This window comes from Lipomyces arxii (genome assembly GCF_038497795.1).
Source record: "Lipomyces arxii strain Phaff 12-163 unplaced genomic scaffold V1512scaffold_1, whole genome shotgun sequence".
In the NCBI taxonomy this organism is placed as follows: Eukaryota; Fungi; Ascomycota; class Lipomycetes; order Lipomycetales; family Lipomycetaceae; genus Lipomyces; species Lipomyces arxii.
In genome coordinates, this window is record NW_027117700.1 from 1,088,728 (window position 1) to 1,116,093 (window position 27,366).

Sequence of the window (27,366 nt, forward strand, 5' to 3'; positions counted from 1 at the left end):
CAATTCGCTGTCATTCTGGAGATTTCAGATAAATGCAGTACAGACTATTGCACTTTTCACACGTCAGTTATAGGTCAGAGTTTAGTATCGCGTACTATGAAGACCTTCATATATTAGAATGGCTTAATACAGCGAGCAAAAAGGCAGGCAGAATCTTAAAACGACAGACACTAAAACACAATGGAACAATCCCAGCACAATCTGGCTAGCGTCTCCTCTGATTGACATAACGATTGCGAAGATCTAAGCTGTCAGAAATGAAAGTAGCAGATTTTATATCTTTTTAAGCAGTCTCAAAAGATAGCGAAGTTTGGCAACGACAATTGAATCTAGTCATATTCCATGCTTGTTCAACTTTCGGAGTGCAAGCGTAAATTCATTACGTCTCAGTACGGGTGCAGAAATTTGACACCTATCATAATTTAGATTGTGAAAAGGAATCTGATCAGGGTTAGCTTTCAATTTTTCGTTTCCAAAGTGGGTTCTCTCCCACGTCAATACATGGTTGCGAGAAATATGTGCTCGCAATTATTCTACACGATGAAGGCAGTCGTTCTATGATAAACAAACTCAAATAATGATATTTAATGCCAAATAGATTAGCCAATAAAGCACACAACAAATTCGTACATCCTATACAGCATTTCGTAAAACCGGCTTTTGCCTTCTACATAATCAACATAGCGCCAACTACACATGCAATACTTATTGATAGGCTAATGTCAAGTCCCAAAATCTTTGCAGCACTCACTGGTAGATTGCCAACAAAATTGCATATCGGATCATGACTGTCAAAAGCATCGCCTTTGCGTTGTGTTTCATTTAATAATCCGTATGCGTTCAATAAACCTCGACCAGGGAGTGGACAATGAAAATCGAGAAGAGCCGGACAGTCCTGCATGATGGAGTGGCATGTGAATATGCACGGTAATAGCTCGAAGTAACTGCTCTCTGCCCAAACAACGTTAAAGTTTCTGTTTTGAGTATAGTTCTGTCTCAACTTCAAGCTACTTCGACTTGTAACCGTAGTGGGTGACATACAGCGCGGGATCGTGGTCAAACACAGCCAGTTTTTATACGATGCTCTGCAGTCGTCGCATGTTCGTAGCCATGTGTACCGGGATGTATTAGCTACATCACATTGGACTTGCTGCAATGTTTTGTCAAAGCCGGTGTAATAATTGAGTGCAACTTCATCATAGTATCTTGCCAACTCTGTGCGAGTAAAAGAGGAATTTGATGGCACCTTGTATGCTATTCCGTTACAAAAAGGCAAATCGTAAATGATCTCACAGGATTCATCAGCTACAGCATTAGCTCCCGAACGCAATCGCAATATCGCATACACTCACCTGGAGATGTTGTAAATGACATAGAGGTATGCACTGTCCCAAGGTTTGCATTGGGCAATGCTGTATATGGTGATGTTAAATACGCGCGATAAGTTAAGTCAGGTTCTAATTCCCCCGCAAGTAGCAGTTGTCGTGTGCCATTTCCAAGAATGGTATCAGTCAAAACCGAACCACCTCCTGACGAGACATCCGACGCAATGTAGCCACCGCTTTGCATTGCGCAGTAAGAATGCCTCAAACTAACGATCGACAAATCATCGTCAGCGTACACAAATATACTGTATGGTAGTGGCGTTCTATTTTGCTCTGCGGAAATAAGCGAAGTCGTGAATAATACGCTATTACTGTCAGTATCAAGCCAGATCAGTGCGTCGCGATCTGCTTTCGCTGGCTGATGTTCAGTGACAACAATCCTGACGTTCCAATTGCCTTCAAAGTCAGAATCTATATCTACTGGCGCTTCGATCGTTATATAAAAATCATTTTTGGCCAAGATGACCGGCATTGCAACACCGTTTTTAAAATGCTCGCTCGCGTACTGTGTGCCCGTGCCATCCGAATACTCATTAACTGAAAGTTTCAGTCTCACCGGGTCGAACTGGTCGACAGATTTGGGTTGAAACTTTGGTTGCGGTTGAGTGCATACCGATGCAAACAATTTAACCTCTGTCTCCGAATTCCGATGGTGAGCGTATGCAAATGTCTTAGACTCGCCGCTTGCAATACCGAATGAAAGTGCACTGTCAATTTCAAGATCTTGCATCTGATTTTGAGCCTGCCTTGTATTTTGCTGTGAAATAAATGGGTTGAGTGCTTCCTCTGAAAGACCCGACACTAATCCTGCAAAATCTTCTGAAAGCAGCATTCGCGCATTTTGTTCGAACTCAACACCTAGTTCTGCTTTGGACTGTTTGAGATTTGCTAGTACCGTGACGGCGAAAGATGCCAAGAGAGTAGATATGCGCATGCTGTTCCCACCAAAGGGTCCTGACAAATCAAAGCAGTCTAATTACAAGAATAGGTGCCTAGTATACGGCATATTAAGATATCTACTTGAATATGGCGTAGTTTTTGACTTGTCGAGAAGTAGGATGCGCGAGCAGTTATCGGGTTTGGTGCTGCTAAATTGGAGTAGTTCATACCAAGGCACACACCGAATCCTACGTAAGATGTTTCGTATATAGACACCACTAAAATAGCGAGCCGCAAACCAAGCGGCATTCTAAGTTACTGTACTGTGTACGCAGTTTGAGCTTCTGTAGTTCACATTCAAGCCTTCTCAATCACTTCATGAAAAATTTGCTTGCAGGGCACTTTAGCCTTTAGTCGAGCACAGAGCAAAAATGCACCACTAAGTTTACGATGCAAGCTATATGTTTCTTCCGGTGGCGGAGTAAGTCGCTCTCTTATCATGACTGGAATATAGCTGCGTACGCGGTCTGTAACTGTTTGACTTGAGAAATCATAAAACTCCTCTGCTGAATCGTCCTGAGCAAACGGTTCTGCCAATGCCAAAATACTGTCGACGTGCGCATCAAGCATGACTTTTGATTCGTATCCGGTTAAATAGCCCAAATCACGACTGTACTTGATACAACCATCACGATCTCCGTGTACAGCAGCTTTCAAAGTAGCAACGTAATTGCCAACGAACTCTTTTGAGTACTCTCTACAAGCACCAAAGTCAAGCAGCTCAATTTTGCCAGTTGTCTCGTTATATAAAAAATTGGTCCAGTTCGGATCAGTTTGCATATACTGAAACTCTGCAACCTCACGTAAGCACAGCTTCAAAATCTGCGTCGCAATCCAGTCGCGCTTTTCTTGCGGTAATTCATCAATTTTTGCAACACCGATGCCCCACATGCGTTCCATAGTCAGTACGTGGGGCCCGCTGCATGACTGAATTACCTTAGGTACAACAAACACCGGATCATCTTTCAATAATCCGCGAAATCGTGCAAGCCCTTCAGCTTCTCGAACATAATCACATTCCCAACCCAGCTCAAGTCGGGCGTTTGCAATTGTCTTGTCAAGATATAATCCAGCGGGTAGAGCACGTGACGCTGTGAGAAGCATTGAAATGTTACGCAAATCTGACTCAATTGAATTGGCAACCCCAGGGTATTGCACCTTAACGGCGACGTCTTCTCCTGTTTCTGCTAGAGAAGCCGCATGAACCTGACCAATAGATGCCGCGGCCATCGGAACTTCATGGAACGAAGAAAACTTCTGACGCCAAGACGTGCCCAAGTCTCCTGTCATCACACGATCGAGCTGGCGACGCGGCATGTAATCAGCACTGTCTTGCACTCTGGTCAAAACTTTTTGTATTTCCGCCGGTAAAAATGACGAATCTTGGTAAGTTAGCCGTAAACAAATCTGATCGCAGTATAATATTTACCTTGAAAACTCATCATCTGTCCAAACTTCAATGCCGCGCCTCGCATACGCGAGAGTCTGCGCACTAGCATTTCTAAATTTGCTGGCGACATGAACGGCGAAGAGTGCGTATCATCAGAGTCGCCCATACGTCTCACTGTTTCCTTAATAGCACCTAAACCCATTCCTGTCACAAGACTGCCATACTCGAACATGCGCCCCAGTCTTGATGACGGAACTGCCGATTCGTTCATGATCTTAACATGCGGTCGCTCTATAACCAAATCCGCCTTCGACTTTGTCTGTTTAGATATACCAACTGGTACCGCTAAAGAATCTGAAGACGACTTAGATGAGTACAATCTCCGAGAATATGTTATTGTTGAATATGCATGTGAACCATTTGGCACTGACACGGAATTGGCATTTGGTCGCTTCCCATTGACATCACTAATACTGTCAAACGTTTTTGGGTTACTTTCCAATATAATAGTCGATGAATGGTCAGTACCAGGTTGTCCGGGAGTTTCTTGAGTAGTATGACAATTTTTGCGATATCTGGAAGTAAGTGATGACGTTCGACAAAATTGATCTACGCGAACACGGCAGATAGCGCGAGTATGTTCAGCCACTGCGCATGCCGCACCAATAACTCGGATTAAGTCTGCAATTGTCATATGTATGGAAGCAATGAGCTCTTGGTAGAGGAATGATGAACATTCGGATGAGTTACTGCAAAGTGCATTTTCAATCTCGTGCGAGCCGCACCAGCTGAATAGTTTAGCCCCCGCCGATTTTTGTACTACCCCTGATTCTAATACCGCTCAAGCTAAAGGAAGCAATGACAAGCTGTACTTTTCTCATAAATCTTTCAATATAAAATAAAGACTGCTTAGTATTCGCTTAAACACATAAAAACCTCTCATACTAAGCTACATTATTAAAAACCCAGCCAGCCTTACATGTGACCACTGATCTTTTGAGGAATGTAAGGCTCCTCCAAGTATTTGATCTCCTCTTCAGTCAACAACTTTGGCACGGAGCTGAGAGCTTCCTCCAAACGCTTAATGGAAGACACACCGACAATAGGGCTAGTGACCTTGCCGTTGACCCACGAAAGGGCGACCTCGGCCATAGACCAGCCGCGCTTCTTGGCAATTTCTTCCACTCTCTTGTTAATCTCCTGACCAGCGGGAGCGTCTACATGACGACCCCAGTTGGAGGCCTTACTAACCTTTGCACGGAGAGTCTCGACGTTAGACACAGGACGTGCAAGGGCACCAGCAGACAAAGGAGACCACGGGATGAGACCGACACCGGTCATCTTGCAATAAGGAATCATTTCGCGCTCTTCTTCACGGTAGAGAAGGTTATAGTAGTCCTGCATCGAGATAAACTTGGTATATCCGTTCTTCTCAGCAACGTTCTGAAGAGCAGCAAACTGGTAGGCCCACATGCTAGAAGCGCCAATGTAACGAACCTTGCCTGACTTGACAAGATCGTTAAGAGCACACATTACCTCCTCTGGGTCAACATTCTTGTCATATCTGTGGATCTGAAGAACATCGATATAATCAGTCTCAAGACGCTTCAAGGAGCCCTCAACCTGGTTGAAAATTGCAGCACGGGACAATCCGAGCTGATTGTTGTATTCTGGCCTGTCCTGAGTCAATGCGTTGAATCTGGTGTTCATTTCCTTAGCGACACCAAAGAAACACTTGGTCATGATGACGATCTCTTCACGGGGAATTTCGTACTTCTTCAAAGCAGTAGCGATAACCTTCTCCGAGTCGCCGTTGGAGTAAACGTTAGCAGTATCCCACTACTCGATTAGCTGCGGCATCAAATGAACTTCAAGAAATCTTCATACAGTAGTGACACCCATGTCGTATGCTGCCTTCAGTATAGGGAGAGCTTCTTCTGGGTTCATCACCCAGTCCATCCACTTATCGGCTTTAACCACCTATTAGCACCAACCGATCTTTTTGTCAATCTCACTGATAATCGCTTACACCCATAAGACATGCATCCCAAAATTGGGACTGACACACGAAGTCCACTCTTTCCAAGCCTATTATTCAATTATGTGATTAGCTATCATGTTTTCATCCTCAACCTTCAAAACAGATCAGACGTACTGGCGGTAAGTTGCTTTTGGTGTTTCCATTTTGAAGTAGCGCAGCTCAATTGATCAAAAAAACGTACTGGCTTCTCAATTTAGATGTTGTTATGTGTATTTGATACGTGTAACAAGTCTGAAGCAGGGAGTAGTGAGCTTCTTATCAGGTTGAAGAGACTCAAGACCGAAATTAAATTACGGCACAATCACGGACCGGAACATTCGTGGCGTCTCTTACAAATGAGCCGCGGCATTTGCGGCCGCTGTCACAATGAATTCGGACATAGCAGACCCCACGCAAACTCCGTGGAGATAGTCAAAACTTACAGAGGGTACACTATGTTATCTGTTGTGGAGGTTGATTTGCGTTTCTGTCTATCAAAGTAGTCTCACTTTGGAGCCCATAAAGCTGCTTTACGTATTTTACGTATTTTCCAGAAGTATGACGTAGCTGGAGTCTATTGAAGCTGGTTTGTTTGGTAGTCGAGATCGACTTTGGATGACGGCGGCGAGCCCTAACTCGTTTAGAGCATACCTCCCAACGATGACTGTTGGTCGAGTACCGCGAAATTGATCCGACAACTGCGTTTAATAGTTTATCCGTAAATATATCGTACTTTCTACTTCCTGTTTGATGAACCAATTATGGAGCTTGCGCTATGTTACGAGACAGTTTTTCGGACATTGCAGTCGCCGACAAACATTTCGGTGCACTCACCTGCCGATGGTGAACGCGTTGACCTTGCGCTCGGTATGTGCTTTGAGTCACGGCTAAAGTTACAAGAGCATTTAAAGCGAATCGCGATCCGAGGTAACTGGGAGTTTATTTGCTTGAAGTCAAATTCCACACGCTATACTGTGCGTTGTAAGGATCGTATGTGCGACTGGTACTTGCATTCGTCGAGGCGGAAATCGGACCAACCATTCATGGTAACGGTGTATCGTGGTCAGCACACTTGTGCAAAAACGCATAAGGGGAACAGCGTTGCATCGTCGGTATGGATCGCAAAACAGACTATAGCACAGTTTTTAGAAGACCAAGATTACTCGCCGGGTAATATTATAGCCTATATGAAAGACAATTATCAGATCACTATTTCATACAAGCAAGCATGGCGAGCACGCGAGTCTGCGTTGAAGTTACTTCGTAATCGGGCGTCGTGCTGGAAGCAATGTGCACGAGCCAGACGATTCTGTCATAGTTTGACACAATTAGACTCACTTGCTAGTGCAACCATCGTGTTAAAAGATAGTGTCGGTCATGGTGCGTTGTTAGCAAAACCAAGAGAATGCAACTTTGGAAAGATGTATTGGACTTATGGCGCAGCTTTGAAAGGGCTGAGATATTGCAGACGCGTGATATCGCTTGGTCGATTAAGACGAGTGCCATCGACAGCCACGGATGAATCTGAATGTGTTGTATTGTTAGCTACTGCTCGAGATGGAAACGACACACAGTTTCCCATTGCTTTTGCCTTGGTTCGAGAAGAAAACGCCGAGTCTTGGACGTGGTTTCTGGATAATGTGAAGGGAGCGATTGTGCATTGCTTAAGTATCTCGTTTAAAAACGAGCTGTCAGCAGACGGAGTTAGAGATTTTATTGAAGATATTACATTTATATCTGACTACAGGTGTGGTATAGATGCAGCAGTTGCGCATGCGTTTCCAGACAGCAGCTCAAAGCACGCAGTTTGCTTGTGGCACTTGTATCGTGCTGTGAATAGAAAGCACGGGCATTGGTATGCAGATGTGCTTATGCGTGCGGCACGTGTTTACACCGCAACGCAGTTTAATAATATCATGGAAGCCATTCCTGCCGAAGTTAAACAGCAAATCTTAGAAGAATGGCCGGCAGCGTTATGGGCGGAATCGCAATTTCCAGGAAAAAAGCTGAATGTATTTGATGCAAATATAAGTCGAATTTTTGCAGATTGGTCATTTCTCCCGACTGACTTGGAAGCTTTTGTTGACATAAACTATATCTGGTCAAGCCCGATAAATACATCTGACGAACGAGAACCACAGGTTGTTGGTCCGTTTGACGAGTTTGTTGTGAAACTTACTGAAGGCTTGTCGGCGATGTTTGTGGCTCGCCGGCTGGAAGCTCGCGCGGGTTTAATGATGGGACTGCTGACGGGTTATGCGGCGAATAAGCTTGCCAGGTTGCAGCAGAAACTCTTATCATTTAACTGTCATGTTGAGAGATCTACGAGCAGTAGGTGCAACCTGTGGTATGTCCAACTGAGTAGTATGAACGCGATTGACATGACCGTGCTCGATCTCTTTTCGTCTTTGGATGTAGCAGTTTACCCTTCTGATCAGTTTGTTGTCGATTTAGATAACAAGCACTGTTCGTGTATGACTTGGACCAGGACGGGAATTCCGTGTGACCATGCGATTGCGGTGCTAAACACTATTGTGGAGGACGGTACACAATTTGAGAATATGGCTGCTCAATATGTCGATGCGTCTTTTTTGCTTGAAGCGTGCTATAGAGCTTATGAGACCAACATTGAGGTTGTCACCGTTGATTAGAGCAAGGAATGAACGATAGGTCGTGCTTTGCGTATGGAATATTGATGAACAAGTATGGGAAATATGACGGAATTTAGATTATGATTATTTGGGTGTATATATAAGTTAGGTTACTTGGGTCTGTACATATAGTGATCTCCACCATCATATTCATTTGTTATTTCACGCCGTAGGCAAAGAAAGAGCTCGTATCTAGACAGTGATAAATATCTCATATTTATAATTCTTGTTTATGCTCAAGAACTTGACTTTTAATTTTTTCTTTTTCTCTATGTACTGGGGCAAACATTCTATACATCTGGATGATGATGGGCGCGCGTCAACTATAATTTACTTCATCAAAGGTAGAGGATCTTGGACAAATGAATAACACTGCTACGCAGTTGAAGCAGAAACGGTGCCTACGACAATATTGAAGATACTGTCGCTGTAGTTCACTAAAAATTACCTCGACAGAAGTTTATGTAGTTCAAGCAAATCAAGTTCAAGAAAATGTAACTCTCAACAGATAAACAACAAACACTCAGGAACTAACACATTCAAACGATGCAATCTGATCTAAATTAAGCATCGTGCTTCGCATATGTTGTAATCTGATAACAGAGATCTAGGTTGTTGTGGACCAAGACGAACAATTGTTACTAGAAACCTAATGAGCCGCACGAGAGCCGAGAATGATCTAATCTGCTTTCTATTGACAAATTTGATCGACGTTATCGATAGGATACTGAGTAATAGATAAAACAACGTTGAGCTCTAAATTTGTATCGTACTATTATTTGCAAATAGAAAGTACTAATATCAGTCAAGGTTAAATACAGTCGAACCATTTTGGAGGCGTCACAATCACGATTGGCAGCGGAGGCTAAGATTAGTGGCTTCGGAGCATGCAGCAGTTCTGATGCCAAAGTGGTGTGTTAGTAATACTTCAATTTTATCGTTTTATTACAATAGTGAGGTCCCAGTTGGCCAGGTCGGAAGTTTTGAGCGGGCGGAATTCTTGCACGCATTTGGTAATTGACCTGTCCCGCATACTTTCAAACAGCTACAAATATTCGTAGACGATCGTAAATCGAGCAATTAGATTCTGAACGCATGTAAATTCTCTCCTACTTATTTATATTTACTTATACTTCCTTTTATTCAAATGGTATATGCCTGGCGGACATATCGGGACTGCGTTTTAGCGTATGTTGTGGTGCCATTGCAAACTATTTAGCCACCGTGGCTGACGCAAAATAAGGTTAGCTGCGGTGGCAGAATAAATACCGTTTGATAAGAGCTTCACGGTCGAGACCAAAATCACGAGCCACAGTGGCTACACATTCAATGGCCAATCAGCCACTCAGTTTCGCTGACACGAATGCCAGCTTTATTGGCCGTTGCCACATATATTAGCCACTATAATCACTAGCCACACGGTCTTTGATCGGTGCCAATCTCAAATAAAACTCGGGTTGTCTGCTCCCTACAACTAAATTCCTCTCTTTACAGAAATCAAAGTATTGTTCGTCAAGCATCTAAAATGGAATTTCTTGCTCGTCAATCCAGAGTCTTCTGCCCGTTCTTGAGCAAAACCTCGCCTTCAACTCTTCGCGCGTTGTCGGCTCAGACTGCTGCTCCAAATGGTGCTTCGAATTTGCAGGTTGCTGCCCGTGAGTGCCCAGTTATGGGTGCCGCCATGGCTGTTCAATCTCGATCCTATTCAAGCTCGACAAATCCATTGAACTTTGAGTACACCACGCCATCAAAGGCGAACGAGACTAGCATCGACAGTGTTCATGCTAAAGTTGGTGTTTTTGATACTTCAAAGGGTAAAAATTAATTCGATAAATTTTCTATTATCAACTTGTATACTTATGATATAACAGGAATTTGCAAGCATGGTCTTGCAGTCATGAAAGCTGCTAATGCGACATCTGCTGAAGTTGCTGAAAGCGTTCTTGCTACTTCCAAGTCAAAGGACGTCAAGTTCAACTACGAGGACTTTTACAATAATGAACTCGTTAAGAAGCAGAAAGATAAATCTTATCGATACTTCAACAACATTAACCGATTGGCCAATGAGTTTCCTAAGGCACACACTCATAACGAAGCGGATCGTGTCACTGTTTGGTGTTCGAACGATTATCTTGGAATGTCCAAGAACATGCAGGTGTTGAAGACAATGAAAGATACCATGGACAGATATGGTGCTGGTGCTGGTGGAACCAGAAACATCGCTGGTCACAACAGACATGCTCTCGAGCTTGAAGCCGAGCTTGCTGCTTTACACTCTAAAGATTCTGCTCTTGTTTTTTCTTCTTGCTACGTCGCTAACGACGCTACCCTCTCTACCCTTGGCTCAAAGCTTCCCAACTGTGTCATTCTTTCCGATCAGTCCAACCATGCATCTATGATCCAAGGTATCAGACATTCTGGTGCCCGCAAGATTGTTTTTAAGCACAACGATATGGTTGACTTAGAAAACAAGCTTCGTTCGCTTCCATTGGATGTTCCTAAAATAATTGCGTTTGAATCAGTTTACTCCATGTGCGGTTCTGTTGCTCCAATCGAGAAGATTTGCGATCTTGCAGACAAGTACGGTGCAATCACTTTCTTAGATGAGGTTCACGCTGTTGGCATGTACGGTCCAAAGGGTGCTGGCGTTGCTGAGCACCTTGATTACGAAGCACATGCCAATGGAAAGCCAGAAAACACTGTCATGTCTAGAATCGACATTATTACTGGTACTCTTGGCAAGGCTTATGGTGTTGTCGGTGGCTACATCGCTGGTTCGAAGTTTTTTGTCGACATGATTCGATCACTTGCTCCTGGTTTTATTTTTACTACTTCTCTTCCTCCGGCCATCATGTCTGGTGCCCGTGCTGCCATTAAGTACCAGAAGGACACTATCAAGGATCGTGTTTCTCAGCAGGTCAACACTCGATATGTTAAATCGAGACTTGCCGATCTCGGTATTCCGGTCGTTCCTAACCCATCTCACATTGTTCCAGTTCTTGTCGGAGACGCCGAGACTGCGAAACTTGCATCAGATATGCTTCTTGATCGATTCGACATTTATGTCCAAGCAATCAACTATCCCACCGTTCCCGTTGGTGAGGAGCGTCTTCGTGTCACTCCTACTCCAGGACATGGTCCTGAGCTCGCTGAGAATCTTGTCAGCGCTCTGGAGACTGTTTGGACCGAACTTGGCATCAAGCGTGTCAATGACTGGGCTGCCGCCGGTGGACTTGCTGGTGTTGGTGTCAAGGATGCCAAGCCAGTTAAGCCTATCTGGACCGATGCGCAGTTGAGCATTGCACCTTTCGTTGCTAAGATTCAAGTTCCTGTATTGGAGGAGAAGACTGTTGAATCCATTCAAATCGAGGTGTCTGCTTAAAATTTTTTTTTGTTACGATAAGTAAGACGTTTAATTTGGTGTGACTATGCATATAATTTTCATGTATGAGTTTGAAGTCAGGGTTGTTTAGTTTCAATGATACTAGCCAGTATTAATAGTTGAGGAGATGAATATAATATTTGTGGAACAAATTCATTATTTTATATAGTGGCATATTCTGTAGACATTCAAGTAGTGAGTACCGTTCACCACGGATGTCGATGCTGCAGATGTCGTGAACGTTACCCGGCTAATACGTCATTGGTTTTTCCTAAGCAAACATTTTTCTGCGCTCTTCAGCTCTTTTTCTGTTCAATTGTCTACATTAAGCTGTTTCCAAATAATATATACACTGAGGAACGGTTTGATTTGATACTAATATACATTATTTCAGCATCATTCTCCAGTAAATAATGCCACACCTTCCTCCAGATCTATCTTACAGATTTGCGAGCGTTCGTGCTCATTCCGGCTGTATCGAAGATCCATTGCGCCTCTTTATGAAATGTGCTCTAGGATTCAAAATACAGCCTAAATTGTTTGTTTATACAAGTCATTTTTGCTACTCTCATAACTTGAAATGGAAGCCGTTCAGCGTGAAACTTTTCGATACACTGGCCATTTTTCATTATCAAGGATTTGATAAATCGCGTCAGCCGATTATGATACATTTCTTTGAAGGTTGTAGTATGTAATTCACAGCCCGCGAAAGTGTTGAAGTTGTGATTGCGACTTCAAAGTAGGCTAGTATTGGATACTGGTGATTTCTGGGAGTTTTGCTTAGCTTTTCCCCAGGATCAGCAACATATAGGGCCCAACTTCTCAAAGGAATCTACAAAACCATGATCTCAACACGTCAACCATTGCTATATGCGACAAGAGCTCTAAGCGCCTATCGCCATCAGTTACGTAGAGCTTTATCAACGCAACCATTAAAGGTACATCCGACATCGTTATCTGCCTTCAATATTGTACATGCTTCTTACGACAAGTTTAGACCTACGTATTTTAAACCTGCTGTCGATGCGTTGGTCAGAAACTTGGATTTGCCTGAAAATGCTGAAGTCGTGGACCTTGCGAGTGGGACAGGGAAATTTACTGCTCTTTTGAAAGATTATGGATTCAATCTCTCAGCGGTAGAGGTATCGGATGGCATGTTAGCCACTTTCAGAGAGAGACTACCCGACATACCCGCATATAAAGGCAGCAGCTACGATATTCCAGTTGCAGATAAATCACTAGACGCTCTTTTTGTAGCGCAGGCTTTCCACTGGTTTGCAGACATGACGTCGTTGCATGAGTTTCACAGGGTTCTAAAGCCTACAGCCGGCAAGCTTGCGCTGATTTGGAACTTTGAGCCGGAAATTGAAATTAACAATAAATGGCAATGGGAGGTTGCACAGGCTTGTTGGGCTTTCGATTTGGATCTGCCGCAGTTTCGAAGAATGAACTGGCAAGATGTGTTTCAGACTGAGGAGGCTAGAGAGCTGTTTGATCTGCCCTTGAAAAATGGGAAGATGTACTGGAGCTACAAGATTGCACCTGAAGATGTGTTTGGGCTATGGGCTACAAAGAGCTATATTGTACGGTTGGATGAAGCCGAAAAAGAGAAATTGAAAGCTAAGGTTGACTTGATTTTAAAGGAGTATGCGTCAGATTTGGTGGATGAGAATGGCTTACTGGAGCAAAGGTTGGGTGTTTACTATGCTTGGACTTCGAACAAATAGCAATTAGAAGATTGATGATTTACAATTTTGAGTTACCGGCTGAATTTGTGGGTTTGCGGTTAGTGCAATTGAACGGTGTTTTGGTAATATTGATTGCGTAATATAAACAGTCTAAAACTTGATCTTGGCCTGTAGCTATACAGTATTTCATTAATACAGACATGTATACGGCAAAACATTAACTATGTAGATTTGGGATGAAAACAGTAGCTGTTATCACGTGACCAATTTAACGCGACAGACTGTTGTCTTTTGAACCGCTGAACGCGTCTTGACAAAGCTGGTCTGATTCACAATATATGCAATATCCAGCACAGCGACACAATTTACATAGCCGTTAAGCGTCAAATTAAAATATTATATATGCAGTTGATATTGGAATAAAATATAACAAATATCATCACGGGCAAGTCTGCGATATTTTGCAGTTTGGTTCGGCTAACAAGCGCAGATGGATGACGACTACGAACAACCCACCACGTTCACTGGCCGAAATGACTCCGACAGCTCTCAGAATGGAATTGTTGATGTTGATGCACTAATCGCGTATTTACGCAATGTTTTACAGGTACTTCTAGGCGCATCGTCAGCGGATCTGACAGGTTCCATCTTCAGCGACTCGTCGGATACTCGATCACGGCTAGTATCTTTTGCGGTTGATGCGAACGCCTCAGTGCTGTTTGCGGCAAAAAGCGTTTCTCTTGATGAATCGGGGCAAGACGGTAAGTTCTAAAAAACAAACTGTGTGTTGTTATGAGACTAAACTGGTTGAGGCTCTCAGTATAGGTATTCAATCCAGCCAGACATAGCACCGTCTCCGTCCTTGGTATCGTTAATGGCAATTATAAAACGTCCGTCTCCATTGGATTTGATGCTACCTATTGAGTCACAGCTTCAAATTGTGAATCTGCCTAGCACCACTCCTATCCGGTACGGTCGAGATACTGAAGCCTCGCCATACGAAACGCTGTACTCGTTCATTCATCTAGCAATTGCCCCATACTTCGATGCATACACTCGTGGGAAAGGAGCAACTGGTGCAGCAGACAGTATGCTGGCAAAAGCCTCTGATTCAAAAACGGGTAAGTGTGGTCTACAGGTTGTTTGGACATAAGCTAAATTCTGGAGGTGTCCCGGCTACGAAAAAGAGACTTGCTGAATTGGAACTATCATTATTGCATCTACAGCAAAACAATGAAATTCCTGAATTGTCGTTGACGTTCCATCCTGTTATCCAGCAAGCCCTGACAAAAGTGAGTTAGGCAAGGTAGTCATGAAGATCTGTGTTAACAGTTTACTAGGCGGCTGCCATTAACACTACACCAACAATTGACGATATTTCCATAGAACTTCTTTCCGATACTAAGTTTCTCAACGCACTGCAGTCAAATGTCAATTCTTGGATAAAGTCCATTCAGTCCATTACCAAAATGACAAGAGACCGAGCCAGTGGTACGGCTACGCAAGAAATAAATTTCTGGATTTCTCTTGAGGCAGTTTTGGAAGACATTGATCGGCAATTGCAATTGGATGGAGTCAACCTTACAATGGACGTCTTGCGATATGCGAAGCGATTTCATGCTACTATTAGCTTCATGGCCGACACAGAACTCAAAGAATCTCTTGAATTGGTGAAAAAGTACAATATACTGATGAACGAATTTCCAATAGACGATTTGCTATCTGCCCCGACACTGCAACGACTAAAAGAGTCTGTTGTACAGATTTTTAGCCACCTCAACAAAAGAATCAGACTCTCGCCATATCCTATACAACGTGCATTGCATTTAGTTGAGGCTATTTCGGCCGATTTGGATTCACAGTTTCGGTCATTAATAAATGGACGTCGACTGATGCACCTTGAATATCCAGATTTTGAACGGGTGATTGAAGTTGCCGAGGACGTGTTTGCTACATGGGATACTCAAATTAAAGAGTTTACGAACGTGGCTAGAGAAGTCACCCGCAGACGGGCAGAAAAATTTATTCCAATAAGATTTAATGCTAAACACGCTGGTACACAAGAACGACTGCTATATCTGAAATCATTCAGAAGCGCACATGAGCAGCTATTAGCCACGGTATCAACTGTACTTGGACCACAGAAACTGCACTCTGTGGAGGGAGGGGCAGTAGAGACAAATGAAACCGACGCAGACGATGTCGTGGAGGAGCTTATTGAAGGATACGCGGCTCTGCGTGATGTCGACGTTCTGGACATCTCGCCGGAAGGTACAGAGATTTGGAATGCTGCAGAGCGAGTGTTTAACCAGAGAACCTCGCGCATTGAAGATTCTATCATAGCAAATCTTCGGAATTGTCTGGCAACAGCCAAGACGGCAAATGAGATGTTTAGAGTATTCTCCCGGTTCAACGCCTTGTTCATTCGACCTAAGATTCGTGGCGCAATTCAAGAGTACCAAACTCAGCTTATTGATAATGTCAAAACTGACATCCAGTCTTTGCACAACCGATTTATTGAGCAATATTCTAATTCAGACGCTTGCAGAATGGCGGTACTGCGTGACATCCCACCTGTTTCTGGGGCGATTATCTGGGTCAGACAGATTGAGCGACAGCTGAATATGTACATGAAGCGCGTTGAAGACGTACTGGGTAAAGGCTGGGAATTATATTCTGAAGGCGAGAAGTTATATAATGAAAGCAATACGTTTAAGAAAAAGCTAGAGTCTAAATCTATCTTTGACTCATGGCTGCGGGACATGACCGAACGGAAACTATCAGTGGGTGGTCGCTTATTCAACATTATTCGGAACAGAGCGGCGAACAACAGGCTGGAAGTTGTGATCAACTTTGATCCTCAAGTTATCGGCCTGTTCAAAGAAGTACGGAATCTGACATACCTGAAGTTTCAAGTACCACACGCTATCTCCAGCGTGTCAAAGGAAGCTAAACGTATATATCCATATGCAATGGGGCTCTCCGATACACTACACGTTTACACACAAACTGGCGTTCTGATTGAGAAACTCGGGGACGCTGCAGTTTTGATGAGCGAGTACATCAATCTTGTGCAAGAATGGATTCGAGTTGGCAACACATACACTTGGGAAGCTTTTGTCAGATCGACTTACGATATGAAGATACCAGGCACAAATGGAGCACATGAGAACAAACAGCTCCAATTTTTCCGAGACATTACAATGGCAGTTTCGGAATTAGAGCGCAAGGCAAAGATACTTGATGAAACTGATGAGCAAATCGAAGAGGTGTTAGACAACCTCCTTGCATGTGATTACAATCATGCTGTGTTCAGCAAATTAATTGCCAACATTCAAAGTCTGGTAGGTTGATAATGGTTTCGAGAAATGCAATTTTTGCTAACTATCCATAGATCGACAAGCTGAACCTTGAGAATTTCTCAAATCTGAAACATTTTGTTTTCAAACTAAATTTTCGAATTCGTCAAATTCTTCTGTCACGCATGCGATACGCTACGGCGGACTGGATTGCGCAGTTTAAAGCTGCAGAGATGAATAACACTGGGGTATCAACTGATCATCGCGGCGTTGTGATTACTCTCGAAGTCATTATTAAGAATCAAACAATTGCACTATTACCGTCACTCAACTATGCACGATCTGTCTGGTATTCACAGTTCCAAGAATGCATTGCTACAGTATGCAAGTTGTCTAGACTAAATTCGTCCCGCTATGAATTAGTATACGACGTGAGCTCGATTCAGACTGACGATGAGCTTTTTAGCGAGCTGCCCAGCAAATCACCAGGTAGCTTGCTTGATGCATACAACGTTATTGAAACGAAGCTAGACGAGGTGCGAGCTTACACGTCGAAGTGGCTACAGTTTCAGTCGCTATGGGATCTGCAACCAGAGAAAGTGTATGCCGTGTTAAACGACGATGTCAACAAATGGGCAAATATTTTGCAAGAGATTCGCAGAGTACGTATGACTTTCGACACGGCTGAAACATACCGCAATTTTGGTAACATTGTTGTCGACTACGAACAAGTGCAAACTAGGATCAATGCGAAATACGATACTTGGCAGCATGATATTTTGCTACGATTTGCCGATATTTTGAACACGAAAATTCAAGACATGCACTCCGACTTGGAAAAGACACGAAAAGAGTTGGAGATACAAACACTCGATATGTCGTCAATTCGAAGAGCAGTGAATTTTGTTACATTCATTCAGTCTGCCAGTGCCAAAGTCGAACCTTTTGCTGCCAGCATCGAAAGCTCCAAAATTGGTCAGATTGCGTTGTCAAGAAACAGATATCAATTCCCGGCAGATTACATATTTTCCGACCAGATTGATGGCGAATGGAGTGCATTTCTAGAAATTTTGGCTCGGAAACGAAAAGTTGTGGACGATAAGCTCTGTGAGTTTCTTTTAGGCCCCATTTGACATATGCTAACTTTCTAGACGATCTTCGGTCTAAAGTACAAGCCGAACATAAGCTTGTGACTGATCAAGTCAATAGAGCAGTGGACGCTTGGAATGAGGAGAAACCTGTCGCCGGTACTACTGCTCCAGACGCTGCACTTGCGGTGCTGGAGAAATTTGATAAACAATTGTCAAATCTCAAAACCGAGCAGGAATTAGTGTCTCACGCCACAAAAGCATTAGACATTGAACTTCAATCTGCAAACACGCTCGAGCTTACTCTACAGGAGATTCAGGATTTCAAGTCAGTATGGTCGGCATTAAGCTCGGTGTGGAGGGCATTAAATGATTTACGCGAGACACCATGGGTCAGTTTTGTTCCGCGCCGTGTTAAACAAAGTATCGACGAACTCATGACTACCACGAAAGAAATGCCAAGTAGGATACGCCAGTACTCATCGTTTGAACATATCCAAGATATTTTACGGCAGCTACTGCAAACTCATTCAATGATCACTGAGCTCAAGTCGGAAGTCATGCGTGAAAGACATTGGGAAAAATTATTTAAAACTCTTCAGCCAAAACAGATTTTTCATCTTGGGTCAGTAACGCTTGGCGACGTCTGGGATCTTGATTTGCTGCACAATGAAAATGTTATACGGGACATTCTTGCACAAGCACGGGGTGAGATGGTTCTTGAAGATTTTCTGAAACAGGTTTGTTGTCGTTAAGTTTTTGCTGGCATCGTACTGACCCTTGGCAGGTCCGCGAAACATGGTCAACTTATTTTTTAAATCTTGTAAACTACCAGAACAAGTGCCGTCTAATTCGAGATTGGGATGAACTATTTCAAAAGTGCGCAGAGCATATGAGCTCGCTTGCTGCGATGCACCATTCTCCATATTACAAGCAATTCGAAGACGAAACATTGAGCTGGGAGGACAAACTTGGGAGACTTAACATGCTATTTGACAGCTGGATCGACGTCCAACGACAATGGGTATATTTAGAAGGAGTATTTAGCGGTAATGCCGAGATCAAGAGCTTGCTACCGGTTGAATCATCAAGATTTCAGAATGTGAATGCCGAATTTTTTGCGCTCATGAGAAAAGTTGTGAAGAGTCCGAACGTGCTTGATGTCTTAGCTATCCCGGGTGCACAGGTGACGCTGACACGACTGGCAGATCTGTTGTCAACTGTGCAAAAGGCTCTTGGAGAGTATCTGGAGAGAGAACGGATGCAGTTTCCTAGGTACTACTTTGTAGGTGATGAAGATTTGCTTGAGATCATTGGTAATGCAAAAGACACTGTCAGAATTCAGAAACACTTCAAGAAAATGTTTGCTGGTATTGCAGGCATAGTCTTCGACGATGAGAACTCAACAATCACGGCTGTCACTTCACGCGAGGGTGAAGTCGTGAATCTCAAGCAGTCAATTTCGTTAATCAAGACACCGAAGGTTAACGAATGGTTGAAGTTACTAGAGATGTCAACACAGGAAACCCTTGCCATGAATCTTGCTGACGCAATTGCGGAGTACGAAAAAGCATTGAATCTCAAAACTTTGACGCTTGAGCAATTTACTACCTGGATTCAGAAATATCCGGCTCAAGTAGTAATACTTGCTTCCCAAGTCGTCTGGACAGCAACGACGGAAAAGTGTTTGGGCACAGATATTGCAAATCTGCCGTCTCTTTTCGCAAATAAAGCTCGTCTGTTAGACTTACTGGCCTCGGCAGTACTGCAAGAAATTGGTCGTATTGACAGAAAAAAGTGCGAAGGATTAATTACAGAGCTTGTTCATCAGCGCAATGTGATTCAAAACTTGATATCGGAGTCAGCTTCCAGCAAAAACGATTTTGGATGGCTGTCTACAATGAAGTTTGTATATACGGACGACCAAGAACCTATAGACAGAGTGCAGGTTCAAATAGGTACAGCAAGTTTCAAATATGGATTTGAATACATTGGCGTACCTGACAAATTGGTTCAAACAAAGCTTACCGACAAATGTTTTATGGCACTTACCGGCGCGCTTGAGCAGAGTTTGGGTGGCTCTCCATTTGGACCAGCCGGAACAGGTATTTATTACAATCAGGCTAGGAACTTTACTTACATACTAGGCAAAACTGAAACGGTGAAGGCCCTAGGTGCTCAATTGGGACGATTCGTGTTGGTGTTTAACTGTGATGACACATTTAATTTTCAATCAATGAGTCGTATTTTTCTTGGAATCTGTCAGGTTGGCGCTTGGGGTTGCTTTGATGAATTCAATCGGTTGGATGAGCGTATTCTCAGTGCTGTGTCTACACAAATCCAAAGTATACAATTGGGATTGCAGGATTTGAAGCGAAACCAGCAAGAACAAATTAAACTCATTGGCAAACAGCTCACTCTCAATGAAGACACAGGTATGTTTTAGATACTTTTTTTTGTATGCCAAAAGCTCATACATATAGGAATTTTCATCACGATGAATCCAGGATACGCTGGAAGATCAAACTTACCCGACAATTTAAAGAAATTATTTCGCGCCTTTTCAATGTCGCGACCAGATAAAGAACTAATCACAGAAGTTGTGCTGTACTCACAAGGTTTCATAGATGCAAAGAAACTGTCATTGAAGATCGTACCTTTTTTTGACACATTGGCAAACCGATTATCGCAACAATTGCATTATGACTTTGGGCTTCGAGCCTTAAAGAGTGTATTAGCCACATCTGGAGATTTGAAACGCCGTCAATTTTTGCAACAAACTGAAACGGTCAAACGGACTGAAAGTGAAATCATACTGCAAAGTCTTCGCGAAACAATCTCTCCAAAACTTGTCGGTAAAGATCTTCAGTTATTTCTTGAGTAAGTAGATAATTATTAATTTACAAAACGACTAATTCAGAAAAAGTATTGAGGGAGCAATGTTTCAAGGTGTCAAATACGTTGCTGAAGATTTGACAGAGTTGCAAAAAGGCTTAGTGGCGGAGGCAAACGCAGAAGGTTTGATGACAAGTAATGTCTGGCTTACTAAAGCTCTACAACTTTATCAAATACAAACCATTAGCCATGGACTGATGATGGTCGGTGAGTCGGGTTCAGGCAAGTCTGCAGTTTGGAAAACACTCTTAAAGGCGCTTCAGCAGCTGGAAGGCCGCGAAAGTGTGTCTTACGTCATTGATTCAAAGGTCATGTCCAAGGAAAGTTTATTCGGTTCTGTGGATTTGACGACCCGCGAATGGACTGATGGACTTTTTACCTCTATTCTACGCAAAATCAACGAGGATTTTAGGGGAGAGAGCTTGAAACGGCATTGGATAGTATTTGACTGCGACGTTGATCCGGAATGGGCAGAGAACTTAAACAGGTAAGGTTTAAAGGTCACATGACGATAAACTTTATTAACCAATGCACAGTGTTCTCGATGATAACAGGATTTTGACACTTCCCAATGGCGAGCGTTTGTCACTACCTTCAAATGTCCGTATTTTGCTTGAGACTGATAGCATGAAGCATGCGACGCTTGCGACGGTGAGTCGTTGTGGTATCGTGTGGTTTGAAAGCGATGTTGTATCTACAACCATGCTAGTGCAATCTCATCTGAACAGTATCCGTATAAATGGATTTGAAGAAAACGAAGATGGCTTTGTTACAGATGCTACAGGAGACGATAGCAAAAACCAAAAAGAGACAGCATCGGTGGTAACTCAGTTTGAAAAGCTGTTCTTGACTAGTTTCTGGCTTGACGACGTTATTTGCGACGCCAAACGATATAGCCATATTATGACGTTTAGCCGGGTACGTGCTGTTCACACTCTGATATCGCTATGTAATACTACAATGAGGGAGATTGTTGAGTACAATCTTGAACACCCGGACTTTGCTCTCACTAAAGATCAGCGTGAGACATATTTGCTTCAAAAAGTTCTTCTAGATGTCATTTGGAGTTGTGCTGGCGACTGTCCACTGAGAGAGCGAGAAGAACTGGCTAACTATGTTTGTCAACTTTCAATCTTTAGCGCTCTGGACATGCCTGGCAATGACTCTATTTTAAACTACACGACCTCGCTGCCACTTGGTAATTGGATTGCGTGGAAATCGCAAGTACCGCGGATACATATGGATCCGCAAATGGTGACAGCTACTGATGTTGTCATTCCGACTATTGACACGGCGCGCCACGAAGCTCTTTTGCACGCTTGTTTGCAAGAAAAACGATGCATGATTTTATGCGGTCCACCTGGATCTGGTAAAACTATGACATTGTTCAACACGTTGCGGAAGTTTGCCAATGTTGAAATCGCCGGCCTCAATTTTTCTAGTGCCACCAGTCCAGAACTTGTGATTAAAACATTTGAGCAATACTGCGATTATCACAAGACTCACAGTGGACTGATGCTGACTCCAAAGCAAGTTGGCCGGCGCCTTGTTGTGTTTTGCGATGAAATCAATCTACCTGTCGCCGACAAATATGGTACTCAGCATGCTATTTCGTTTTTGAGGCAGTTAGTTGAGTATAACGGTTTCTGGCGACTGTCGGATAGAACTTGGGTTGAGCTCGATCACATTCAATTTGTTGGTGCATGTAATCCACCAACGGATGCTGGCCGGACTGAGCTCACTCAACGGTTTTTGCGTCACTCGTCACTCGTCATGATCGACTACCCCGGTGATACATCGCTACATCAAATTTATGGCAGTTTTAACGCGGCAATTCTGAAGAGCGTACCATCATTGAGAGGCTATGGCGACGCATTGACATCGGCCATGGTCGAGCTTTACACGTCGTCTCAGCAAAGGTTCACGACTGCACAGCAGAGCCATTACGTGTACAGTCCGCGAGAGCTTACGAGATGGGTGCGTGGAATTCACGAGACCATTCAGCCATTGTCAACCTTAAATTTAGAAGGCTTAGTACGCATATGGGCTCATGAGGCGACTAGACTGTTCAGTGACAGATTGGTCACGGAGGAAGAAAGGCAGGAGACGGATAATGAGATAAGGCGAGTAGCGAGACGGCATTTCTTAAATATCAATGAGCACGAGGCTTTACAGAGACCGATCTTGTTTTCGAAATGGCTTACCAAGAACTATATGCCTGTCAAGCTTGACAAAATTCGTGAATTTACGCATGCCCGATTGCGGACTTTTTGCGAGGAGGAGTTGGACGTTCCGCTGGTGTTGTTTGACGATGCTATAGATCATATTTTAAGGATTGATAGGGTCTTTAGAATGCCGCAAGGCCATATGATTTTAATTGGCACAAGCGGAAGCGGCAAGGTGAGTTTTGTCATTTTAGGACATTCAATAGAGAACTAATAAACATAGTCTACGTTGACAAGGTTTGTTGCGTGGATGAACGGGCTCCGTATATTTCAAATCAATGCACACAAGAAGTATACAGGTGTCGACTTTGACGAGGATTTGCGTGAGGTGCTTCGCAGTACCGGGTGCAGAGGCCAAAAAGTGTGCTTTATATTAGACGAGTCAAACGTCTTGCAGTCCGGGTTTTTGGAGCGCATGAACACGCTACTTGCAAATGCTGAGATTCCAGGATTGTTTGAAGGCGAAGACTATACAGGTTTACTTTCGGCATGCCGAGACGGTGCACGGCAGCAAGGGCTGATGCTCGACTCACAGGACGAACTATATAACTGGTTTAAGAGTCAGGTCGTGCGCAACTTGCACGTTGTGTTTACCATGAACCCGCCTAGAGAAGGCCTGTCTGCCAAAGCAGCGACATCGCCGGCATTGTTTAATCGTTGTGTGCTGAACTGGATGGGTGACTGGTCTGCTTCAACGTTATTTCAAGTCGGAACTGAACTGACACACGGACTCGATTTGGACGCGAGTTACAGCGCTCCTGAGCAAGGGGACGTCGACTTCACAGGCACTACATGGCCACCGTCTCATAGACAGGCGATTGTGTCGTCAATGGTACATATTCACACTGCCATGCAACGATTCAACGACCGGATTGAAGCGCAGTCGCGAAAAGTAAATTTTACCACGCCGCAACACTTTTTGGATTTGGTGGCGCAGTTTGAGCGTACGTTCAACAACAAACGTGAAGAACTCGAAGACCAGCAACGCCACTTAAATGTCGGACTCGAGAAACTTCAGGATACTGTCGAGCGAGTCCGACACATGCGCACTGGGCTTACTGAGAAGCAAGAGCAGTTGCGTGTGAAGAGTGCGCTTGCAAACGAAAAGTTACAGCAAATGGTTGTCGATCAGAACGAAACCGAACAGCGACGAGCCAAGTCGGTTTCAGTACAAGCTGAGCTAGCGATCAGAGAGCAGGAAATCGCTGAGCGTCAGAAAACAGTGATGGATGACCTGGCACAAGCCGAGCCGGCAGTCCAGGTGGCCAAAGAAAGCGTGAGCAACATTAAGAAACAGCATCTCTCCGAGGTCCGGTCAATGGCAAATCCTCCAGAGGCAGTAAAAATGGCAATGGAGGCTGTTTGTACGCTGTTGGGTCACAAAGTGGACAATTGGCGAGCAGTGCAGTCTGTCATTCGACGAGATGACTTTATTTCAAGTATTGTGAACTTCAACACCGAAACTCAGATGCCACGATCGTTGCGGAATAAGGTGCAAGCCGAGTACCTAAGCCGTCCAAATTTTAACTTTGAGACCGTAAACAGGGCTAGCAAAGCTTGCGGTCCATTGACACTATGGATAGAGGCACAGGTCAACTACTCGTTAATGCTCGAGAAGATTGGACCGCTCCGGGAGGAAGTTGCATTGCTGACTGCTGGTGCTGAGGAAACCCGAGCACAGGTTGAGCAGATGACAACTGTGATCTCGGAACTAGAAGAGAGCATTGTTCGATACAAGGAAGAATACGCCAATTTGATTAGCGAGGTTCAAGAGATCAAAGCCGAGATGGCCAAAATTGAGTTCAAAGTTGACCGTAGCGTGCGACTACTCGGAAATCTGGCTGCTGAGCGTGAGCGGTGGAGACACGAGAGCATTTCGTTTGAGGAACAGAGTGGCAGCCTTGCTGGGGATGCACTTCTTGCTGCCGCAATGCTTGTGTACGGAGGTTTTTTTGACCAGCAGTATCGAATGTTGATGCAGCGCGAATGGCAAGGCTGTTTGTTACGATGGAGAATTGCGTTTAAAGATTACGTCCCTGTATCCGAGTACATGTCGAACATGACACAGCGAGCGATTTGGAATAACAACGGTTTACCGGTCGGCGAGTTGTACATTGAGAATGCACTGATGTTGCAGAAGTATAACCGGTATCCGCTGATTATCGATCCCACTGGTCGAACAATTGAGTTTTTACGAAAACAGCACAAGTCGTTGATTGTTACGAGCTTTCTGGATGATGCGTTTGTGAAGCAACTTGAGAGTGCCCTTCGGTTTGGAAGCCCATTGCTGGTGACCGATGCAGAGCATTTTGACCCGATTTTGAATCACGTGCTTAACAAAGAGTATCAGCAAGTTGGCGGGCGCGTATTAATTCAGCTGGGACGGCAAGCAATAGATTTCTCGTCAAGCTTTAAGCTTTTTTTGATTACAAGAGATGCTGGTGCGACGTTTAGTCCTGACTTGTGCAGTCGGACGACGGTCGTGAACTTTACAGTTACCAGGAGCAATTTGCTTGCACAGTCGCTGGATGAAGTATTAAAAGTGCTAAGGCCGGACATTGATCGGAAGCGAAGCAATCTAAGCAAGTTGCGGACCGAGTTTATGCTACATTTACGAGAACTGGAGCAAAAGTTGCTACAGGCCTTGAATGCGAGCGAAGGTAACATACTCGATGACGACCACGTGGTCGAGACTTTGGAGAACTTAAAGGTCCAGGCTGAAGACGTGGCCGAGAAGATGGCCGAGACCGAGGGCGTGATGGGCAAGATTGACGAGATGGCTGAACAGTATCACCTTGTTGCGGAGACCAGCAGTACAATATTTGCAATTTTGGAGCTGCTGCCAAAGCTAGACCGCTTTTATCAGTTTTCTCTTGACTTTTTGCAGACTGGCTTTGTTGCAGTATTGGCGTCGGCGGGAGATCTGAAGGATTTGGAGTTAGAGAGTAGGGTAAAAGAGATTGTGATGAGATTATATGCAGAGATCTATAGAAGGACAGTGGTTGGGATAAAGCATATGCATGGGATGATGCTGGCGACAATGTTTGCGTACTCTATGTTGAAGAAGTGTGATATTACGGCGATTGAAGACTTGTTCAACCACGAGCAGCAGAAGGTGGATTTGTCGTCGGATGGATACGAGATTTCGTTGTTGGTTGAACATGTGCGGAAATCAGCATTTTTTACTGGGTACGATATTGATGACACCGAGTCAATGATGAAGTTTCTTGCGACAGAGGATGACGATGTTGATGCCGAGTTTGTACGGATCATGCTGATGAGACTTACACGGTCCAAACACTATGTTACGCGGACAAGGGCTTTTGTAGAGAGGGCCTTTGCGGACAAGTTTACGACGGACGTGAGCGTTGACTTGCAGCGTGTGGTTGATAATGAGATTACAGTGACAGTGCCTGTGTGTGTGTGTTGTGTGCCTGGGTTCGACGCCAGTTACAAGGTCGAGCAGCTTGCAAAAGAGAAAGGTTCGCGTTTTATGAGCGTTGCGCTTGGGTCCGGCGAGAGTATTACGGCTGCCGAGCGGGCTGTTGCGGAGTGCGCTGAGAATGGGAGCTGGGTTGTGTTGAAGAACGTGCACTTAATGCCTGAGTGGCTGGACGTGTTTGTGAAAAGTATGAGCGGTCTACGGGCCGCCTCTTCGTTCCGGTTGTTTTTGTGTATGGAGACCACAACGGCGATTCCGGTGAGCTTGCTTCAAACGTCGCGAGTGCTACTGTTTGAGCCGTTGCCGGGTGTCAAGGCGTGTGTGAGTGACGCATTCATGTCGATTCCTCATGCCGAGGTTGAGAAGGACCCAGTGGAACGTGCAAGGGCGTATTTTGCATTTGCATGGTTTCATTCGGTTGTTTTGGAGCGATTGCGGTATGGTGTGGCCGGGTGGACAAAGGCGTACGATTTCACAGACGCCGACTTTGATTTTGGCGTCCGGGTTGTTGACAAACTTGTGTCTGCCGTTGCTCGCGGCCGGACCAACTTAGCGCCGAGCGACATGCCGTGGGATACAATTCGGAGAATGATGTGCGACATTGTGTACGGTGGCAAAATGGACAGCCCGAGAGATGTAGCAACGTTGACCGAGTTTGGGACAAAAGTGTTTAATAGCAAGATTTACGATGAGGAGTATGAGCTCGGGAAAGGGCTAAGGGTGCCTGCTGGTGCGCGACGGGATGCGATTGTAGAGTGGATTGACGAGTTGTCTGCGCAGGATAATGTTGAATGGCTTGGGTTGCCTGCTGATGCGGTGCGTATGTAATAAATGTATAATATAATATTGGATGATATGGATTTGTAAAGAATTGTATGACTTGTGGGAAAAAGTGTATTAGGTTTGAGCCGCACGAATTTTTCGTGGAAAAGTCAGCGAGGAGGAAGTCGGTGTGAGCAGTG

General features: G+C 44.2%; 6 protein-coding genes across 6 annotated transcripts; 3 read left to right on the forward strand and 3 right to left on the reverse strand.

Annotated features, from left to right (window-relative positions):
- Positions 1 to 667: 667 nt before the first annotated feature.
- On the reverse strand, positions 668 to 2,115 carry V1512DRAFT_200256 (stretch-activated cation channel Mid1; the record flags this gene model as incomplete). Its single annotated transcript, XM_066913182.1, has 2 exons — positions 668 to 1,305; positions 1,353 to 2,115. 2 exons carry the CDS (start codon positions 2,113 to 2,115, stop codon positions 668 to 670), a joined length of 1,401 nt encoding a protein of 466 aa, XP_066774436.1.
- A 355-nt stretch (positions 2,116 to 2,470) lies between these two features.
- On the reverse strand, positions 2,471 to 4,562 carry V1512DRAFT_16264 (ABC1 family-domain-containing protein). Its single transcript, XM_066913074.1, has 2 exons — positions 3,754 to 4,562; positions 2,471 to 3,706 (listed from the first exon to the last, which is right to left on the reverse strand). The coding sequence occupies exons 1-2, from the start codon at positions 4,406 to 4,408 to the stop codon at positions 2,622 to 2,624; spliced, it is 1,740 nt and encodes a 579-aa protein (XP_066774437.1). The 5' UTR covers positions 4,409 to 4,562; the 3' UTR covers positions 2,471 to 2,621.
- On the reverse strand, positions 4,499 to 6,033 carry V1512DRAFT_256877 (NADP-dependent oxidoreductase domain-containing protein). The gene is made up of 4 exons (XM_066915110.1): positions 5,870 to 6,033; positions 5,744 to 5,802; positions 5,602 to 5,684; positions 4,499 to 5,553 (listed from the first exon to the last, which is right to left on the reverse strand). Exons 1-4 carry the CDS (start codon positions 5,896 to 5,898, stop codon positions 4,690 to 4,692), a joined length of 1,035 nt encoding a protein of 344 aa, XP_066774438.1. The 5' UTR covers positions 5,899 to 6,033; the 3' UTR covers positions 4,499 to 4,689.
- A 3,838-nt stretch (positions 6,034 to 9,871) lies between these two features.
- On the forward strand, positions 9,872 to 11,920 carry V1512DRAFT_219116 (pyridoxal phosphate-dependent transferase). Its single transcript, XM_066913652.1, has 2 exons — positions 9,872 to 10,199; positions 10,257 to 11,920. The coding sequence occupies exons 1-2, from the start codon at positions 9,911 to 9,913 to the stop codon at positions 11,765 to 11,767; spliced, it is 1,800 nt and encodes a 599-aa protein (XP_066774439.1). The 5' UTR covers positions 9,872 to 9,910; the 3' UTR covers positions 11,768 to 11,920.
- A 225-nt stretch (positions 11,921 to 12,145) lies between these two features.
- V1512DRAFT_16401 (S-adenosyl-L-methionine-dependent methyltransferase) lies at positions 12,146 to 13,503 on the forward strand. Its single transcript, XM_066913081.1, has one exon. It carries the CDS (start codon positions 12,610 to 12,612, stop codon positions 13,492 to 13,494), a length of 885 nt encoding a protein of 294 aa, XP_066774440.1. The 5' UTR covers positions 12,146 to 12,609; the 3' UTR covers positions 13,495 to 13,503.
- Positions 13,504 to 13,945: 442 nt separating this feature from the next.
- V1512DRAFT_245150 (dynein heavy chain, N-terminal region 1-domain-containing protein) lies at positions 13,946 to 27,232 on the forward strand (the record flags this gene model as incomplete). Its single annotated transcript, XM_066914358.1, has 12 exons — positions 13,946 to 14,216; positions 14,268 to 14,576; positions 14,623 to 14,747; positions 14,796 to 16,799; positions 16,850 to 17,861; positions 17,906 to 18,582; positions 18,630 to 19,947; positions 19,990 to 20,277; positions 20,326 to 20,722; positions 20,769 to 21,224; positions 21,274 to 23,137; positions 23,186 to 27,232. The coding sequence occupies 12 exons, from the start codon at positions 13,946 to 13,948 to the stop codon at positions 27,230 to 27,232; spliced, it is 12,768 nt and encodes a 4,255-aa protein (XP_066774441.1).
- Positions 27,233 to 27,366: the final 134 nt, after the last annotated feature.